Below are 15,656 nucleotides of genomic sequence, written 5' to 3'. Positions count from 1 at the left end.
CTTTCTCTGCCCTGAAACATGTAATAAAAATTACAAAGTTATACTTGGGTTTCTCTACTGAAAATTCAAAAAAGGGGGTGGGGGGAAATATCCAGCTTTTGAGTTAGCCTTCACTCATTCAGTCAGCCAGTGCACCCAATGATCAGTGCTGAAACAACAGAAATCAAAACACCAAACAATTTCCTTGGTTAGCTCACAGACAGAAAGTTTCTATAAAGACTAAAACGATATGCTCCTTCTTTAAACTTACCGAGTAATATAATTTACAGAGCTCTTGTAGTTCTGTGGGACAAACTTTTGTGAGAGGCTCCATATGGAGATTTAGGGAGGTTTGTCACTTCTCTGTTTCTTGACAAAGTGTATGTGGCAGAGAACATGGGGCAATGGTGTCAGTGCCTTCCCCATAAGAAAAAAAGGTGTCCAACACTAAGTGAGGGGCCCAGACACTCTGATTTCTTTCTTTCTTTTTTTTTTTCCATAATGAGTTTCGGTATCCACATGGTAATTAAAAAAAGAAAAAGAAAAAAGACAGAGAAATTCCCAAAGGAAGCTAATTAAATATTCTCTCCACCTCCCTCTCCCATGGCGACCATCGCCGCAGACAAGCAGCCTCCCGAGCGGTCGCCCCTCGCCATAGCAACCGGGACGTCAGCGCTGGCAGCCGAGCGCAGGAGGGGGGCAGCTCCGCAGGGTCCCCCCCACCCCGGCCCGGGCTGCGCGCACCGCGCACCGCGCGCCGGGCGGGCAGGGCTGTAGATCGCCCGGCGGGGCCGCGCCGCTGTCCGTGGTGCTGACGGGCGCCGCGCCGCCCCCCCGCGCCGCCCCCGCCGCGCTGCCGCCTGGCACCGGGCGACTCTCCGCCCTGCCAGGGCTGCCCGCCCGGCGGCTCCGAGGGCGGGAGACGGGGAGGGCTGGGGGCTGCCAGACCCCGCGCAGGAAAAGCCACATGATCCCGCGTGACAGGTTAGCAGCGCCTCGGGAAGAGACGGGTGGCAGCAGCCAGCCCTGCAAAACGTCATTTTTTCCTCCATCAGGGGAGAAGTGCAGCATACCCTGCCCCTCAACGAGGTTTACAAATCCGGGCTGAGACAGCTACAGACATGAACGTACTTCATGGTTTCCAGTATGACTGGCACCTTCCCAGCGGTGCCTTCACAGGGGATTACAAGCAGAGGAAGAGACAAGCACTTCTGGGATTACACTTTGGAGCAGGTATGTGGGTTTGTAGGTACTCAGATGAAGAGTGCCATGGCTAAATGAATAGCTCTGTTTGCAAAGGCAAGGACGATGATCTTTGCCAGTGTATTTACAACTGTGTGTTTACAACCCCCCTGGGTTTTAGCAAGGAGGACTCGTTCCTCAGGAGCACGTTCTCTGAGAGGCTTGAATTTTAAGTTGATTCTACTAAAAGCAGAGAGGTGTGTAGAGTTACTGCAGAATAAATGCCTGTATGTTCTATAATGAGCCATTTTCTATATAGCTATAGTCAGTATTTTTATGTTTAAATCACATCATTTATTTGTCTAAAAATAATCCCCTGATATGATCAGTTCAATGAAAGCAGAAAATTGCTTTTACTGAGATGGAGAAGACCAATCTGCAAATCTACTTTCCCTCCCCTGCCCCCCATCTCTAGATACATTCAAACAGCTTCTTCTTTCCTCCCGTTATTCTACTAAAAACAGCTGCTTTAGTATTTTTTAGTCATTAATTTGAAGTCACCCTTTCTGAAAGCATTGTCTGTTTTTCTGTGTGGGTGCCTGGATGTAGGTACTTATGAGGTACCCACAGACATAAGTAATCTTTCCTTATCTGTAGCCAGTAGAGGCAAGAAGGGGATTCTGTCTCTGGTAATTCAGGCACATACTCACTACGAATTTGTAATAATATTTTTTATTTATCTAACTGGCTTCCAGCACGGCAAACAGCATGTTGGTTCTAGAGAGTTGTGGAGAAGGAAAACCGCATTCTGATTTCAAAAGGCTATTTGTGTGTATGAGGCAGGATTCACAGCCATTCTTTCTGGCAGTGATTTTCAGAAGTGTTTCTTCAAGATGTCTTGAAAGTCACAGTTAATCACTTAAACAAGTGGCTTAATTTGCAGAAAAGTTGAGCCAACCCAAAGTCATCTTTACAAGCTCATCTTTATTTTGTTGACTAAATAGGGGTTTTGGAAGCTAGATTTATGTGTTTATTTTAAGTATCTTGATCTAAGATGACTCTGCAATGGCAGAAAGTTCTATACATGTTAGGTACATTTGGGGAGGCCTGCTCCTTAGCTTAAAGTAAGAGCTTGCAGAGCACTTATGCCTCTGCAGTCCTCCTGTGGAGCCTCTGTTTGCAAAGCTGTGCAGTAACGTTCCCCCAGCTGGGGGTCATACCATAGAATAGCCACCTGCATTTTCCTTTACAGCCCCACTAGGCATCTTCCCTCAGATGTTTAGCAATTTTGAGATGACCCTCCTTCCTCTCCTCTCCACCCCATAGTTTGGAGCAATCTCAATCACACACCACAGAATAATCCCTAACATCCACAGGTAGAGTTTACTTCCCCTCCTCATCATAAGCACAGACCTCCAAGCACCAAAACATGATGCAGCACTTCTGTATTTCTCCATTCCAGCATCTTCCATTACTCCCCGGACTATGTCTCTAACAGGCAGCCACCACAGTCCTTGCAACTGACAGCTTGCCCAAGAAGTCTTGCCTTTGGGGGTTATCTGCAGCCCAGTGCCTTGCCTTAGTGGCTTCCCCTAGCCTGCTTTGGTCCTCAATTAGTGTGGTTTAGCTAAGACATCACTTTTGACAGTCACCTCTGGCTCAGGCATTTCCAGACTAACAGAGGACTTTGCACAGCCTTCAATCCCCGGCCTTCTCCAGCAAAGTCAATACAGGGAGACTGCAAGGTTCGCTCTAATTGCCATGTCGTCTGACTGAGGCCCACGGGAACATGGGGAATGCTGCTGCTCATTCAGCTCTTCTCCTTCTCATATCCCTCTCAGGTAAGTCTTTCTGGAAGCATCTGCAGATCCCTGGCAACTCTATCCCAGTCTATTTTATTAGCCCCCAGTGTCACCCCACTCTCCATCACTGTATCTGACACAGGTGACATGTGTGACATGAGCACCAGATCTGCATTACTGAAAAGGGTCAAGAGCCACGTGACAGGCACTCCAAGGTCCTGGCATGAATGTTTGTACCATTGCAAAAATACTGTTGCCATATCAACTTCTTGTCTGCTGAGCAAGAGGCTTTCACAAGATTTAATATCAAGAATTCATTTCCATGTGACCTTTTCATTTAGAAGCAACAATTCCCGTCTCCCCAAGAGTCTCATAGGAAAAATACTATTGAGAGATTCGCCTACACTGCTGGAGTCTTCACTGAAGCTGCTGGCATACATTCCTTGTGAGGGAGAGGGTTCTCTGCGAGGAGAGAGTGAGACTTTCCAAGAGACGAGCAGAGCAGTCAGCTGGGTATGAGATTCGCCACAGCTCATCTGTCAACACCCACTATGACAGCCCAGCCCTGGTAAGCACTCTGTTCCCCACGTCAGGCAGAACTGTGTGTTGTGCTGTGGGCAGGGGCTGGCATTACCAAAAATCAACATAAATATGTGGGAGAGAGCACCTTCTATTTTTTTTTACCTCTGAGTCAAGAAGGGGGTCAGCCTAGCCATGTCCAAGAACAGATGCAAGTCCCTTTCAGGGAAGGCAAGCAGCCTGCAAAAGTGTATTTCAAGCTTCTCCACTCTCTCCTTGGACAACTCTAGTAGGTGGAACGTATTTTGATAACAGACTTAGAAATGACATCAGTCCCTCTTTTTCTTGCTCCCACCTTTTCATGCCGCCATAGTCAGACTAGGCAAAGAGCTGGGTTCTGCCATCACTTTAGCAGATCAGTGCTAATCTGCAGTTGTGCCTGCTAGTCACAGCAGTAGGAGGATAGAATAAGGCCATGAGACTTTTAAGACTCCCTGAGTCTTTCCCTCAGGGAAGAAGAGTTATATCTATAACAAGAGATTCATATAACAAGAGATAGGCATAAAACTATATACTGGTTTGTAAATATATGTTGTGCTCACAGTTATGCTCATGAGCTTGTAGCTAGAACACTGTGCTGTGTGTGTCTCCTATGATTGATGGGACCAGGCCAAGGGCAGAACCACAGGAGGCAGACGGAAGAAGTAAGTCGGCATTCCAAAGGGCATAGAAAACCTGACAATTCATTCCTAGCTCTGTGAAATGAATGCAGTGTCCTTCTTCGGCCTTATGGATGGCCATACCCCTGGACACTGGGGGAGTAATTTCTCATAACAGGTGACCTGCCCATCCCTCCTTTTCAGGCTCACCCCCTTCAAAGACCTGAGGTTTCCAAACTCCATGTGTGCTTCAGCACAGCCCTTGTTATAGCACATTATGCCCATTCTCTGCCTCTGCAGATGCTGATGAGGTTAGGACGTGTATCTCGGTAGTGGTAAACAAAATTCTGACCTATTTTATATTTATCTCTCCTTGATGTTGGGTATAAATGAAATCTGCAGCTACTACAAGAGCTCCTTTCCAGCACTGCCAGCACAGAATAAACATACTATTAAGGCACAGGTGCATGAATAAATTATTGTGGCTTAGCAACTCATCTCAGGTTAGCAGAGTTGCAGTAATTGCCTGCACATCAATATTAACCCACTGTAAAAACATGCAAAAAAATCATTAACTACAAACTCAGCTAAAGACACTTCTCCTAGAACTTTTAACATCACAAAGAGCTGAAAATGATAGCACGGTCTCTTAAGGAGACTCAGACAATATTCAGTACCTTGTGATTCATCCGTATTTTGAACTCTCAATGTTAATCAAAAATCATGCCCCATGAATTTGTTCCAGGCCAGGACTTAGGCCCAGTGCTACAGTTCTGCAATCGGTGTAGTTACTCCAGAGAAAAAGCGATAGAACCAAAAGCAATATATGAACCCTATTCTTGGCCTATTCATTTGCTGCTTGGCTCACAAATTACTAAGCCAAGTTAAAGAGATATAAACTGAAAAAGGATTTTTCCTCAAACAACCAATACAACAAATACAAATTGGCTCCAGTCTCAACAAGTGTACAAGATACAATATTGTATCTTTGTTATCGGCTTTTATATCTTGTTAAAATAGTCAGGAAACGACAAGAAGAGTCAAGACTGATGGCAAAGCGACTGTCTAGTTCACCTTACTTTACCAAAGCACATAGCAGAAAAATCTTACTCATATTCATGCTCATGTAGTAGCCTTGTACAACACATATTCTTTATATATGCTGGAAATTAAGAATATTTCCTTCCTTTATTCAATCTTATCCCTATTTCCTGCTCCCATGACCTCACCCTGCAATCTAGCTTAGCGTTTCAGATGCTGATGTAAGACACAATAATGTATATCATCTTACACCATCAGTTCAGCTCAGAAGCTTTTCCCATTTGCTGGGCTGTCACCAAATCCAGCACAGAAAACTTCATACATGAAGCAGCCTGGGCACACTCCCCGTCATGGGCATCTTTAGCTAACTGTGCTGCAGAGCAACAAGAAACCCCACCAGCTGGGTAGTCACGGATGAAGGTGACAGCATATGAAATAAGGATATGAATCTCAAAGGTTTTATTTCATTTTATTCTACCAATTAAAGCGGGATAGGTGTTTTCTGTCCTCATGCACTGGTATGTAGAGCATAAAGAAGAACACACTCCACCTCAAGAGATTTTCAAGCTGTGCTTAGAAGAGCTGCAAGTAGGCTAGGAAAGCCTTCATAACAGGAACAGGGCTAAAGGTGGAGCATTTTTAGGAGTACTAGACCAGAGAAAACAACTGGCAGGGAATCTGTGTGCTTACCAAAGTATGTGTATCTGCATTCCTACATTAGAAGCAGGAATACTGAATGGCCTCAGCATGCATGCAGTTGTCTCTGTATAATAAGAAACCTTTCTAGATTAAAAGACTCTGTGCTCTTGTATACAGTGATTATTACATTGAGCCTGTACATGCATAAGGTAGTTAATTTGAATTAAGGCGGGGACAAATGTCACCTTCTAGCATCTTACTCATGGACAAAAACACCCCATTCTGATTGCATTTACTCCAATTTTAATGTTGATTAAACTCATGGAGATGAAGCATTCCTGCTCCATTCAGGCAACTATTCCACAGATATTCTTAAGAGAGGGAGGTTTACAGAGTAAGTGACCAACTCAAGGTCTTTAAAATAACTTCCTGGGCCAAACCTTGCAATTACATTTTGCATTTATGATGCAGAGAGATAAAATAACATATTCAATAAAAAAAACACTCTGATAGAGCTAGGTAAGAAGTGTACAATGATCTTTTTCTTTATCTATCTTTTTAACCCTAAAAAATAGTGGACAGGAAAAAATGTTTATTCTTTTGATTAAACTCTAAAAAAGCCATATTGCACTCCTTCATGAATCTTATCAGGTTTCACCATTCACAATTGCAGTAGAATCCAGGAAGCTGCACTTCTAGACAAGACAGTAGACATATAAATACATAGTAACTACACCATATGGACTTTATACAACAGTGAAGTAGACGTGGCAGTTATTTTATGAAGATCTTGTGACTCAAATACTTCTCCTGTAAGTATCGGGAGGGTTAGCAAGAATATAATTCCTTTACTATAAACTCAAAGGAATAACCCTGAAAATTGAGTGTTTGGGCCTTCAAACTGCATATTAAGGTCCATAAAATAGGAACTGTGGCACCAGGAAATCTCTCTTTGATGATTATGAGTCATTTAGCATTCTCTTTTATTTTCCATGAAAATGTACAAAATCTAGGCTTTTAAACAGGAACATAGGAAGCCCTCTTACCAGTTTTAAGAGGACTGTCGCTCTAAAATAATCAAAATAAAATGACAAATTTTGGCACTGCTGCATTAGTGCAGAATCACAATTGCTAGAAAGTGTCCATTCACTCAGATCAGTGTTTTCTTAAGAGGAAAATCAAACAAAAACATCTTTGTTAAATAAAAATTAAAATTAGGCCACATATATTTGCTCTGTATAATTTTTACCTTCTATGTGTCCGCTACCTGCTTATTAACTTGGCCTACAAGGCAGAGGGAGGCTAAAGACCTCATCATCTTTTTTCCAAGGATCTCACGCTTGCAAGCTGCTCATCAACACATCAATCACATTTCAGTAAGAAATGCAGCAAATGCTGGGGATGCTGCGGACATGGGAATTGAAGATTCATAATGTAGAAAGATACAGAGTCTTTCATCACTAGCATCCTCGTCCCACACAGAGTGGTACACCTACTGGGCTTTTCATACTCATTTTGACATTAGGACTATTTCTCATAATGCAAAGTTTCCACTACAGTAAACATCTTTGCCCATGGATAAAAAGATGAACTGGGCCGTAGACGAGACCAAGGTCCTTCTCTCAGTGCCAAATCCAGGCATGATTCTGGTGTCAGTGCCACCTATGAAAAATACGATTAAGCCCACTGAGTTGAATAGAGCTTGCCTAGTATAAAAGGAGATCAGTTTCCGGTCCAGTAGGAGGAAAAATGATGTGTAACTAGGAATGCAGGAATCTTAGAGCACACTGGTTAATCAGATAATATTTACTTTAAAAAGAAAAGCATTCATTTCAGCTAACAAGTAGTCGCTGCTCAACCAGAATGATCCCTGTGCTCAGGGCAGCTGAAGTCTATATTTTTGCAGTGGTATTTTAATTTGGACTTTGTGGACCATTGTGTTGCATGACCGTGGATTTTTCTGGGAAGAAAGAATCCCAGAACATAATGTTAGTTGCATGTCTGTTAGGTGCCTCTTCTGTTTGGACAGGAAACTGCTGCCACTGGGAGACATGTAACAAAATATTTTAGCTCTCAACGCAACGAAATGGTCCCTGGTGAAGGGTTGCATGCAACAAGGCTCCTCCCATTGAGATTTCTTTCCTTTTGCTAACTAAGTTCAAGTACTAGATAGCTGGGTACATTTCTTGTCGCTCTCCTTTCTCTATAGTCACTTAGGTTAAAAAGCAAGAGAAAGAAGTACTATGTGAGTGCTATAACCTAGCATATTTTTGGTTTACCACCTGCATTGTGAATGCATTACCAAATGTCTCATATCCGAGCAGAAGTGGATAACAGATTTGGCTCACCAGGAGAAACAGTTGGAGAATAGTGTTAAGAAGCTTGCATATTGTAAAGGCTTAAGGAAGTCATTTCATTATTGTGCCTGACTTCCACTACTCCTCAATACTGGTCAAGAAATTTCATCTGGTTACTCTACTGAGCTTAATTTGTGCAGCAAGCAGCTGGCTATTTTTAAATAGCACGTGTTTCTGCCTGGCAAGAAGGGAAATTAAGGAAGAAAATTAGCCCATAATGTTCTTTTCTGTCCAGTTAATAGGATCCACGTGTATTATCCTATTACAGACAATTCTAACACACAATTTAGTGGGCTACACTGTAAGTGCATCCTGCCATTCCGCCAAAGAAAGCAGCCCAAATCCCCCACATACAGAGCTGATGAAAGCAGGGTATCTCTGGGGGAGCAAACCCATCTGAGCAGCTTCTGCCATGATGGAAGGTGGGAAGAGGGAGGCAGAAGCTGTTTCAGAAAGCAGAAATTATCTGCCAAGCAATGCTGCTAAGCAAATGACAAGGGAAACCAGCTCAGAATGAGAGGAAAATGAGGGCCGCCCCACATAGCTCTACACCACAGGAAGGGACAAGCAGCCATGTCCCATTGCAGATTCAAAAGTGCCTACCCTTTGCAGTTGACTGGCAACCCAACCAGCACAACACGCACTTCTGGCTGTCACTGCTGGTGCTCCCTGATGTTACTCTGACAGGAAAGCTCCATGCAATGTTCCCTCTTCAACATGACCCGCCCCACCAAAACCAGTTGGTATTAGCCTCAGACTGCTTCACCTAAGCTTTCAGCTACACCTGAAATGTTGCCATTCCTGATATTGCTTGAACATGAGAGCTGCTAAACAAAGCCAAGTGTCTGGGAGTAGTGTCGGTGACTCATATTTTGGTCCACTTTCTCCTCCCAGCAGCTGCTCGCAGTGCCAGGCACGCTGCGGAGGCCTAGCTTTGGAGGAGAGGCACGACCAGGTCCTGCTGCAGGCTGCCTCTGCCCACGTAGATTGGCTTTAGCTATGCAGATGCACCACACTGCTCTCATCACCCTTCACATTTTTAAGCATGCTAAATTTATGCCTGTGCCATGTTGCTGACTGTATATTAAGCCCATGTATTTGACACATACAGTGTTATATTAACTTGGCTAATGAATATAGGTTTTAAAAGGTGGAAAAGTGTTTTCTGTAACCATGTCAGACAATTAGTGCATCTTCTCCTTTTCCACATCTGATTATTTTTAATATTGCATTCTTGAACATGACATACAGTGCAATGCAAAGAGGAAGCTCTCAAATTTGTCCAGCGCCTTTGTACTTTCATGTTCCACTCTGGGTAGGCAAACAAGGAGAAAATAATTGATGATAAAAGTAAATAGGCAGAGCAAAATTCTGAAAAACCTCATAAAACAAGGCAGGAAGTTTGGGTCACTTAGCAGGCTGGGGAAGATGGTTGTGCCTTTTTGGACTTATCTATTTGGCTTTTGGGTTGGGCTTTTTGATCTTCTGCTCAGGAATGTCATCCCGATTAACGCTGCACAGTATCAAGACTCTGGAGTTAAGCACTCACATAACATACCTGGAGGAATAGTTTTCTCATTTCTAATGAGTAAGAGGCTTTATATGTCAACACTACAATTGAAAGGACACTTTCTGGAGCTCCGTCCTGGGGCAAGGTGTCTGTATATGCATAGCCATATTAATGCATATTAAGTACTTTTTCTATGCTATGCCTGTGACAGGCTAGCGCTAACCCAGCCACCAGCTAATCCAAAACTGGAAACTTATCTAGTAATGTTTCCATTCTTGTCTCCATTGGAGAAAATATACTTAAATCTCCCCTTTAAAACAGGGGGTTGTATCTATCACACTCTGTGCCGTGTACTATCACAAATTAACAGCTACAGTTTGATACCAGAAGCCGTAGCATCTATGCAGGTTTCCTTATCTAAAAGGAAAAAGGATTATTGATTTAATTAGCATTATGGGTGATTTTGTAGTTAGCATTGAGAGTCCACACTGAATTAGTACTCCATGCTGCTTTAGACTGGTAAACATTGAGGGGACCCAAGGTCCAGTAGTATAAATTTAACAGTGGGGTGCTCAACAGCTTGCAGAACCACAATCCCCTATAAATCTAGTTCTGACTTCTTTTTTTTGCCTTGAGCTCAAGGATTTGGTGAGGCAGTTCACTAATGTGTCTCAGAGCCATGAAGGCTGTGATATTAGCACTCAGTCAAAACGGTTTCTGAAAAGGGGAAGAAAATGAGGAGGGCTGCAAGGGTCCATCAAGAAAACAAGGTGATCTACTTGAAAGGAAGAAAAGAAAGGAGGCGCTGTAAGCCGAGGCACTCACATTTAAAAAGAATGGTGAATAAAACCATTGGGGAACATTTTGATGGCTGCAAACCAGCAAGTTGTTTTGGCTCCAGAGTTCTCAGCTCAGAGCAGGATTTGGCACGTGTGAAAACCTGACAACATGATTCAGTCCACCAGAGCCCAGCAAAGGCTTCCCTGTGAAACACTCGAGGACTGCCTAAGACAGGTACAGCTTAAATGTTTATATGCTACTTTCAGCGGTTCATGGCACAAGTTCAGTTACCTGGTTGGTCACAGGCCTGCCGAATTTTAAGGGTGACAGATTTATGCTCTCCTACTCTTTCTTCCTGAGGTGGAATTACAGCAGATAACAGAGAATCAAATACTATTCTGGGCACCACTAAAGGAATGTCAGCAATGTTTTTTTTTTTTAAATTGCATATTCCAGGGTCTGCAAACTTCCCTCTCCAGCACACATAACCAGTGCTACAGATATCAGCGTGGCAGCTTAGCTTAATAGTTCAAGCTGTAAAGATTCGTGCTCACTGCTTGGGAGGTCCCTGACAAAGGCAAGGACATCAACTCTCTCCCTTAGCTTTCTCCAGAGCACAGAGAGCCCTCAACTGCAGACTGCATTCATATCTAATGACAGTGCAACCACTACTGTCAGTCTGCACCACTGGAACTTGAAGCAAAAATCAAAAGGCTCCCCCCACATCTCAGCTACATGAGAATATTTTCATTCTCCTCGAGTTTTCCTTCTATATCAAGGCTTTGTAGTTAATTTAAAAAAATATTATTTGGGGTTGAGGGGGAGGGTTGTCATACCATCTAGTTCTCAGGCTGACAGAAGGAAGAGGTAACTAGCAAGGCCAGAACATGTGGCTAGCATTACTCTTCAGAACAGACTCTTTAAGTTGTCCAGCTGTTGTTGAAGATGGTATGCTGTGCTCCTCGGCACAGCTGAAACAACACCTTAGCTTCCAATTCTGCTGCTGGCAGTAAGCATTAAGTCACTCCCACACAACAGGGACATCAGTGCTGGGCCTTAGCGGGAAGCTGTCTCTCCTCTAACCATTCTCTCACTTAACAGCCCAGGTCCCCAGTTTCACTCACTCAAAATGCAGCCCAGCCATTTTCAGACTATTCCCCTCAGCCCTGGCCACTCACCTCCAGCGTAAGCAGCCACATACCACCTCAGGTGCTCCTCCCCTTTTCTACCATCCAGACCTTCCCCAGGCCAGTACTCACCCCAGAGAACCACGTCACCGATGCACCTCCTGACTTCTGCTGCTCCCAGCACTCACAGTCCTCCATGGCACTTCTTGTGAGTTCAAGGAATCTTTCTTCCTTGAACTACCTCAGAAAGCAGGAAGGTCTTCTCACTGTGGAAGGGCTGAGAAAAGACTCACAATGAGGGGTTCCTATCCAGTTTGCTACAAGCCATTCCACTACGCTGATCTTCCCTTTGCCTTCAAACCCAGATCTCCCTTGCTTCCAAAAATAATTCAGAAGCAAAAGGATTCAGATTATGCAATTTAAGAAAAAGAAAACAAAACAGCCCATTCAGATTGAGCAGGCCCAACAGTGCCTCTGCTAAGAAAAAAGGACAAGTCATCTTTGGATGGCTTGTGAACAGAAGATGAGCTGGCAAATACTTAGCATTTTTTGTGCTTATCAACCTTTGCCTCTTATGCAATCATAGCTTCACAGCACCTTTGTATGTAGTTCATGCTAAACTTAGGGATATTAATACCAATGTTACTATATGGGTTGACGGGAGCAGGATTTGGCCTTTAGTACCCTGAACTGCTGAAGATGTTATTATCGTGAAACATACTACTCCCCATTCTACCTCTAAGTATAAGAAACATCGAGGGAACAGAGACAGTGTTTGTCTTTTTTTTTCATAACTTCCACTCACCCTATGAAGTATAGTTCCTTCCTGGGGTCAACAGGGCATGCTCTACTCACTTAGTCTGCAGTTCACAAGCACTGGTGGCATCTCAGTCTCTCTCTGTAAGGGAGACATTTCTCTTTCAGCAGAGAGAAATGTTTGTCCTAAACCATTTGGAATATTAATAAAAATCTGTGTGAAATTTAATGGCCTCTGCCATACCAGACACAATCTCATAGTATATTTCTGACCATTTCTCTGAAATCAATGTATTTTACTTAAGATTATCTTTCATTGATCAAGGTAGGTTTTCACACGCGCTTATCAGCTATAACCTTTTGGCTTCTCTCTTTATGCAGAGCCTGAGCAGAAAACATGGCTGTGATGTTTGCCCATGGTATGGATAACAACAACGCTCCTTTTGTTCTCCCTACATCATTGCTCCTGCTGCAGAACATCAGCTACCCTGAAACCTCGATCCCTCCTGCTAGCCATGAGATGACAGAGTCAAGCAAGGAGGTCAGGTCAAACAGGAACCATACTGTCTTGCAGTACGATCTGAGGCCAGGGGAAATCATAGCAGCCAGCCTGGTTTTTGGAGTATTGTGGCTGTTTTCCATCTTTGGAAACTCCCTTGTTTGCTTAGTGATCCACAGGAGCAGGAGGACACAATCAACCACTAACTACTTTGTTGTATCCATGGCTTGTGCAGACCTTCTCATCAGTGTGGCAAGTGCACCATTCGTGCTGCTCCAGTTTACGTCCGGCAAGTGGACGCTGGGGAGTGTAATGTGCAAGCTGGTGAGGTACATACAATATCTCACCCCTGGAGTCCAGATATATGTGCTCCTCTCCATATGTGTGGATCGATTCTACACTATTGTCTACCCCCTGAGTTTCAAAGTGTCGAGAGAGAAAGCTAAGAAAATGATTGTAGCATCTTGGATCTTTGATGCTGCATTTGCATCACCAGCTTTCTTTTTCTATGGCTCCAACTGGGATGACCATTGCAACTTTTTCCGCCCAAATTCTTGGGAGGGAGCCATCTACAGTATCATCCACATCCTTGTGGTGTTTTTGACTCCATCCATTCTCATTATCCTATTCTACCAGAAAGTCATCAAGTACATTTGGAGAATAGGCACTGATGGCAGGACCGTCAGGAGGACAATGAATATTGTTCCAAGGACAAAAGTGAAAACCATCAAGATGTTCCTAATGTTAAATTTACTGTTTCTTCTGTCCTGGCTCCCTTTTTATGTGGTACAGTTGTGGCATCCACAGGAAACAGACTACAGAAAGAGTTCTTTGGTTTTCATGGCTGTTACGTGGATCTCTTTTAGCTCTTCAGCCTCTAAGCCAACCCTATACTCAGTGTATAATGCAAACTTTAGAAGAGGGATGAAAGAAACTTTTTGCATGTCCTCCATGAAATGCTACAGAAGTAATGCATACACCATCACCACCAGCTCAAGGATAGCCAAAAAAAATTATGTTGGGATCTCAGAAATCCCAGCGCCAGCCAAAACTGTAACCAAAGACTCAATCTATGATTCATTTGACAGAGAAGCAAAGGAAAAAAAGCTTGCCTGGCCTATTCATTCAAACCCTCCAAACACATTTGTCTAATTGGCTCAATTGTTTTGACAAATGATTATGCACCACCAGATCAAAGAGCTTTATCTCCTTTTTGGACAAATGTATACTTACATATTTTTAACACAACTTTTAGGGAAGAAAAAAGATGTTTTATTTTATTAAATGCATTGATTTTGATGTACCCAGTCTATTTAATTTTAGTTACATTCTGCTTTTGGAACTATTATCCCTGAATCAAGAACATAATTTTTTAATAAAAAAGACAGCACTTAAAGTATCTGTATGTAGTAAAAAAGGGAAAGAAATAACACTGCTTTTTTGATCACTGTACCTTGGCTACCATGTATAAATGCATAAATGCACCCAAATCCATCTATACTTCCTTTTGTTATATCCTTACAGATACTGTTGCACTGTGGTTTTCTGTCCTGTTCAGACCTCGTGGGTTGGACTTTTGCATGTGGGCAAGGCTGGCACAGCTCTAAGGCCATTGAAATCAGTGGTAAAATTCCCACTGCCTCTGTAGGGTCAACATTAGGTCAGTGCTGAATGCTTTTATATATTCTGGGTTGCACTGCTAAAGAGGTCTTGTGGTACAAATGGCCTGAGAAAAACTCTCTCTGTTGTCTTGCCCACCCAGGCTCCTTTCTAACTGCATCTGCACCCAGCCTGATGTGGCCACTCGGCGCTGCCAAAAAATCTTGACTGCCCAAAGGCAGCTGCAACAGGGGAGGGGGAACTGAGTGGTCTGTCCTCATTGACAAAACTCCCCAAAGGACATCTAAGCGCTGCTTGAAATCCCAGAGTTACATCCTGGGCAGTTGGCAGGTGATTTAATTTCTTGCCAAAATGCAAAGACCAAAATCCTGAGACTGGCCCAGGAGGTGCTCAGCCAATAGCACAACTTGTCAAGCCTGAACAAAGCCAAGCCGAACAAAGTGGTTGGCAGTTCTGTCTCGGGTCCATTAACTCAGAGCATTTACCCTGGGAGTGAATTTGTTTTGCTCTAGCAGGGATATATATCTACTCCTATCATTAGAACTGGGTAACAACACCCTTAGTTGTCTACTAAGAACTACAAAACTAGATCATTAAATCCACAAGAGAATGATTAAGTTCTTTTTTTTTAAAAAAACAATTCAACCTGAAACAAACAGTTTTTTCTTCTCATGCAGTTATCAAGCTCATTAATAAGAATCAGACAGAGTTTGTGTGCAGGATATTGATTTTTTTAATTCTAGTAATATTGCCCAGAAGTACAGTAGCATGCCCCAGAAAGCACAGAAAACTAGTTATCCACAAAACAAGGACAGCACAAGCAGCCACTTTGTGAATTCCCCTCCCTGCCTGGCATCACTGTGCTCCTGTGAAGCCATAACAGGTCGGGACCCAAAACAGCCAGTTCGGGTGTCTGCACTCCACACCCCAGTAACACTTCCAATGTTTCTTCTGATAACATTGACAGGGGGTTCAGATCCGAGGTCCATCCAGCCCAGTATCTTGTTTCTGACTGCAGCCAGCAGCTAGAGGACATGGTATAAGAAGTAGGGAAGCTAGAGAGTGGTGTCCTGACTCATCCTTTCAGCTTCTGGCTGACTCTGCTAAAAATTAATACCCTTTACAGCATAGCTGTCAGAAAGTAGCGCCTAAGAATCAAGGATTTGACTTCTTAGCAGTTAAGGAT

General features: G+C 43.4%; 1 protein-coding gene across 3 annotated transcripts; it reads left to right on the top strand.

The window, feature by feature from the left end:
• The first annotated feature begins 854 nt into the window (after positions 1-854).
• GPR19 (G protein-coupled receptor 19) lies at positions 855-14,331 on the top strand. Of its 3 annotated transcripts, XM_009678704.2 has the most exons (3): positions 856-1,212; positions 3,305-3,531; positions 12,733-14,331. In XM_009678704.2, the coding sequence occupies exon 3, from the start codon at positions 12,749-12,751 to the stop codon at positions 14,000-14,002; it is 1,254 nt and encodes a 417-aa protein (XP_009676999.1). In that variant the 5' UTR covers positions 856-1,212; positions 3,305-3,531; positions 12,733-12,748; the 3' UTR covers positions 14,003-14,331. The 3 variants fall into 3 exon arrangements, with proteins under 3 accessions (XP_009677003.1, XP_009676999.1, XP_068809304.1); XM_009678708.2 differs by lacking the exon at positions 3,305-3,531 and having other exon boundaries at positions 855-1,212; XM_068953203.1 differs by lacking the exons at positions 856-1,212; positions 3,305-3,531 and adding an exon at positions 10,619-10,702 and having other exon boundaries at positions 12,733-14,297.
• Positions 14,332-15,656: the final 1,325 nt, after the last annotated feature.

Source organism: Struthio camelus, chromosome 1 (genome assembly GCF_040807025.1).
Source record: "Struthio camelus isolate bStrCam1 chromosome 1, bStrCam1.hap1, whole genome shotgun sequence".
Classification (NCBI taxonomy): Eukaryota; Metazoa; Chordata; class Aves; order Struthioniformes; family Struthionidae; genus Struthio; species Struthio camelus.
This window is presented reverse-complemented; position numbering and strand designations above follow the sequence as displayed.